The sequence below is a fragment of the Bidens hawaiensis genome, unplaced genomic scaffold, assembly GCF_021521415.1.
Source record: "Bidens hawaiensis isolate Kalapana, Puna unplaced genomic scaffold, B.hawaiensis_p1.1 tig00014903_1, whole genome shotgun sequence".
NCBI lineage: Eukaryota > Viridiplantae > Streptophyta > Magnoliopsida > Asterales > Asteraceae > Bidens > Bidens hawaiensis.
In genome coordinates, this window is record NW_027492321.1 from 115,100 (window position 1) to 120,144 (window position 5,045).

The window sequence follows — 5,045 nt, forward strand, 5'->3', positions numbered from 1 at the left end:
GGCGGGTCGTGATTAGTAAAAGATTCAATCGGATCATTTAGTGTTTTTGTCGGATCCGACGATAGAATATAGCTAATTTAAGAATTTATTTTGGTCTTGGACTGGAATTGTAAAACCTTGGTCAAACATGGCTATTTTGAGGATTTTCCCGACTTTTATTTTCTAGTTTGACGATTGTTGAAGTCAATTTTTGGCCAAATAAGTTGAAACAAACACGCCACGTGGATCCGACAGACAACCCTCCCTCGATGGTCCAAGTTAAAACAAAGACAGTAGTATGCTGCTTTATAATAACAACACTAGTCAACGTATGCTCAACTCAACACCACTTTCCCCACCTTTTTAATTCATCACTCAACTCAACCACTATGGACCCCACCACCCCACCACCGCAAGACCCTCACACTCCCACCGATCAGAACGGCGAGCCGAGCACCGCCCGGAACATGAACAACTTCAAATCACTCGTGTTTAACCTCGCCGGAAGATTGTTGCCAGCTGACCACCAACCGCTTGTTGAACGCCGATTCGATGAGATTCTACCTCGTGAGCTTCTTGTTCCTGAGCATCCCCCTTACGCCGATGTAAGTCGTTACTTTCAGCTTCAATTTCTGTTTTTGTTTCATGGTTGGATTTATGTTATATATATATATATGATTAAATCAAATGCATGTTGTGTTATATAATTGGGGAAATTAGCTCAAAATTAAGGGAATTGCAAATGCACAACTGTTCCTTACTAGGAATGGTAAACGGGTCAGGTCGGACGGGTTTGGGTCATGGGTCAGAACGGCTTTAGGTCGGAACGCGTCAAATGAAAAAAGGGTGGTTTTGGCTCGTGTCGAGATGGATCACGGGTTAGAACGGGTCAGATTAAAAAAAATGGTTGTTACAGTTCCGGTCAGGATGGGTGCCGGCCAGAATGGATTTGGGTCGGAACGGGTCCAGGTCGGAATGGGTTACGGGTCGGTCAAATAAAAAAAGGGTTGTTCGGTTCAGGTTGGGTCCAGGTCATAATGGATTTGGGTCTGAACGGGTCCAGGTTGGAATGAGCTACGGGTCAGAACCGGTCAAATAAAAAAACTGTTGTTTTGGTTCGGGTCGGAATGGATTTGGTGGAACGGGTCTGGGTCTGGTTGTTTTTTTTTTAAATAGCACGGAACTGCAAGGTTACGTGTGCTTCAATGCTGATTCTGTGCATGCTGCTATCCGTTACGCGTCCGATGCACGTTACGTGCGAATCGGTGCTAAGGTACGCTTTACGCATGTACCGACGTTGGGTTAAGTGTCCGTTTTCGCGTTAGGCATGTCCGATTTCGATAAGTAATCCTTACGTATGTATATTTTCTTTGATTGTTTGTATAGATGATATTAACAGCTCTATGGGAGTTAAAGTCAGAAGGTGGATCTAGTGAGGAAGATGTTTCAAACTTTATTAAAAAGGAATATCATGAATTACCATGGGCACATGCTACCATTTTAAATCATCATCTTAAAGATCTTTGTAAGCAAGGTAAGATTACAATGACACATGACCGATGCTACATACTCGGTTCATCAACGACTAAACCCGAATCTAGTCCTGGTTCTAGTCCAAGCCCCGTGTCTAGCTCTTATTCTAGCTCATCGACTAGTGTTTACTCTAGCTCTAGCACTAGCTCATCTTGCTCTAGCTTGAGCTGGGGTGGTGGTGGTGGTTTGAACCGTAGACGAACGAGAAACAATGGTAAAAAAAAAACGGGTCGAGTGAGGACTAGGGGTAGAGGTAGGGGTCGGGGCAGGGGTAGGAGTAGGAGTAGGAGTAGGAATATAATTTATGTTGAAGATGAAAGTGAAGATACAAGTTTGGAAGTTGAAGATCTTAATGAAGTTACGAGCTTGGAGGTTGAAGATCTTAATGAAGTTACAAACTTGGAAGTTGAAGATCAAAATGAAGCTACAAGCTTGGAAATTATTGATCAAAATGAAGCTACAAGCTTGAAGATTAAAGATCAAAATGAAGCTACAAGCTTGGAGATCAAAGATCAAAATGAAGCTACAAACTTGGAAGTTGAAGATCAAAATGAAGCTACAAACTTGGAAGTTGAAGATCAAAATGAAGTAAAAAGCATGGAAGTTAAACACCACAAAAAAGTTACAAGCTTGGAAGTTGAAGATCACGGTAAAGTTACCAGCTTGGAAGTTGAAGATCACAATAAAGTTACAAGATTGGAAGTTGAAGGTTCTTCTTTTAAAGACGGTAACGATCTTCATGATGTAAGTGCAAAGATTAGCGAAGAAGAAAATCTCTCATGTGAACAAAATAATAAAGAGAAAATACACCCACAGAAAAGGTATAATGTTACATGGATCGGTCGGCGAGTGCGAAGACTAAAAGAAGATGAAGTAGATATTGTGAATGAACCGTCTGATGATGAAGTCACTATGTTGGAAGCTGATGTCAGCAATGCTAAAGTAGTTGAACTTGAGCATATGGAACGTAACCGACAGGTTGAAAATCAGCAGTGTGATATTGTTGAGAGACAAACTTTAGAGGAAGAACAAGTAACATCTACTAGTGTGGAAAAACAGCATGATGACACATTCGAAGAACAAGTAGAGACAAAAGAACAACCTTTGGATGATGATGATGTCGTTGAAGGAGCGATTGATCCACAAGATCAATGTGCTGAAAAGACTGAAGAGCCCCTTCAACCTTATAAACAAGATGAGTTGGAAAATTTGGAAACCGAGTCAACTAAATATGAAGAACGTCAAACAGAAGCAGATCAGAAAGAAATTATGTTATCTAATGTCCAACAAGAACCGCTTGTTGAAATAAGTGAACAACAGGCTGAAACATCTAAGAAAGATTCACTTAAAGAAAATACGACATCATCAGGTAGTACAACTGAAGGACCAAGGCGAACAAGACAAGGATTAAGATCTAGCAGCAAGACAAGGATTAAGACTGAAGAGCCGTTTCAATCTTGCAAACAAGATGAGTTGGAAAACATGGAAACCGAGTCAACTAAATGTGAAGAGCATCAAACAGAAGCAGATCAGAAAGAAATTGTGTTATCTAATGTCCAACAAGAACCGCTTGTTGAAATAATTGAACAAGAAACTGAAACATCTAAGAAAAATTCACTTCAAGAAAATACGACATCATCTGGTAGTACAACCGAAGGACCAAGGCGTACAAGACAAGGATTAAGATCTAGCAGCAAGACAAGGATTAAGACTGAAGAGCCTCTTCAATCTTGCAAACAAGATGAGTTGGAAAACGTGGAAACCGAGTCAGCTAAACATGAAGAACATCATCCAGAAGCAAACCTGAAAGAAATTGTGACATCTAATGTCCAACAAGAACCGCTTGTTGAAATAATTGAACAAGAAACTGAAATATCTAAGAAAGATTCACTTCAAGAAAATACGACATCATCTGGTAGTACAACTGAAGGACCAAGGCGTACAAGACAAGGATTAAGATCTGGCAGCAAGAAAGAAGATGCAGATGCAAGTTCCCATTCTAAGGTACTACATTAGTGTTTTATATCTAATAATAATGTCACATGACTCGCATATAATTCTATTTTTCTTTTAGACACCACGTGAGCTAGTGACACCCGTGAGACGAAGCCTCAGGTCTAATAAAACAAGTTCAGAACCAGCTGTGATATCTGAGGTATGATACGAAAGTGACAAATCAGTATTGTAATCTATATTAATTATACTGCTTTTGACTAAGTAAGGGCAATGTTTTTAAGGCTCCTGAAAATTCAAAAGAACAAGAAGTAACATATTCGGGACGAACAAGGGCCTCCAAGAGGAAACCAGGAACTGCAGAAGCAGAACAAGTGTCAAGCACTCAGAAGACTCGGAGAACTGGTTTATGAATCCTAGGACTGTAAGAACCAATAGTTAGGTTTGTTGTAGACTTGCATAATATTGTACTAAAATTGTTTGGTTGATACAGTGGATGTTTTTTGTAAACTTTTGGAGATAGTTGTAAAGCAATTCCAACTAGTGTACGTAGATTAATATTATTAATATCTAGTCATGATTTTTTATGGACGGAAAATGTTGGAATTAATCTTGATGTTACGGGTATTGTACGGGTCAAGTCGGGTCACAGGTCAACCCATGGAGTGTGATGAAGTAGTCTTGTGTTGACCGAGTTTGTTGGAAGCGGAAGTCAATGAGTTTGTTCCAGAAAAATAGGAGATAGTGGGTTTTTAATTTAGCATGTGTTTGATATAGTTTATTATTATAAATAGGGAGTAGTTGTAGTAGTTTGTTTGTACCTTTCATTGAATGAGCAGAAGTTTTCTTTTCTTCATATTATCTTTATTGCAATCCACATTTACATACATACATACGTAAGTTTGTGTTAGTGTTGTGTGTAATCAAAGGGGCCTGATCCAACAGAAAATCGATTCTAAGTGAATACATGCCTATAATACTTGACAGATTTTCCTGACTAGCTGAATGAGTTACTAAAAATGTTGCTGCAAAAGGGTATATTCCATTTTCTTTGAAAAATTTGTTAAAAGAAGTCAGTTTTTGTGATATACTTGCACTCTTAGAAACGTGTGCATTAATAGAAGGTTACTTTTAAGGGCAAATTCTCAAAGAAAAAAAAAACATATACTTTTTATATTTTTTCAAGGTCCTTTTAACATTTTTTTAACAAAAAAAAAATCCAACATACGTTTTGTTTTTCTCATAAAAGCGCTTTACAGTAGAACTTTTTACACACCGACCGCATGTTAAATATTTCCTTCTACGTACTCTAAAATATTAAAGACAATCCATAAGCGAGTGTATGACGTTACAATCACAATATCCAATTAGATACGCAAATGTAGATGTTATAATCATATTGAATAATTAATATGATGAACAAAAAGTATAAAGATCAAACAAAGCATAAAACAATTGATTACAACTTATATTCCGGAGTAGAATTAATTCATGAACCATTAGGGCTGTAAACGAACCGAACGAACACGAACAAGGTCTTGTTCGTGTCGTTCGTTAAGGAAATAATGTGTTCATGAACG

At 38.3% G+C, this 5,045-nt stretch overlaps 1 protein-coding gene across 1 annotated transcript; it reads left to right on the forward strand.

Moving 5' to 3' along the window:
* Positions 1-364: 364 nt before the first annotated feature.
* Positions 365-4,059, forward strand: LOC143548078 (uncharacterized). The gene is made up of 4 exons (XM_077039339.1): positions 365-584; positions 1,366-3,516; positions 3,587-3,667; positions 3,750-4,059. The coding sequence occupies exons 1-4, from the start codon at positions 369-371 to the stop codon at positions 3,876-3,878; spliced, it is 2,577 nt and encodes an 858-aa protein (XP_076895454.1). The 5' UTR covers positions 365-368; the 3' UTR covers positions 3,879-4,059.
* The last annotated feature ends 986 nt before the right edge of the window (positions 4,060-5,045 follow it).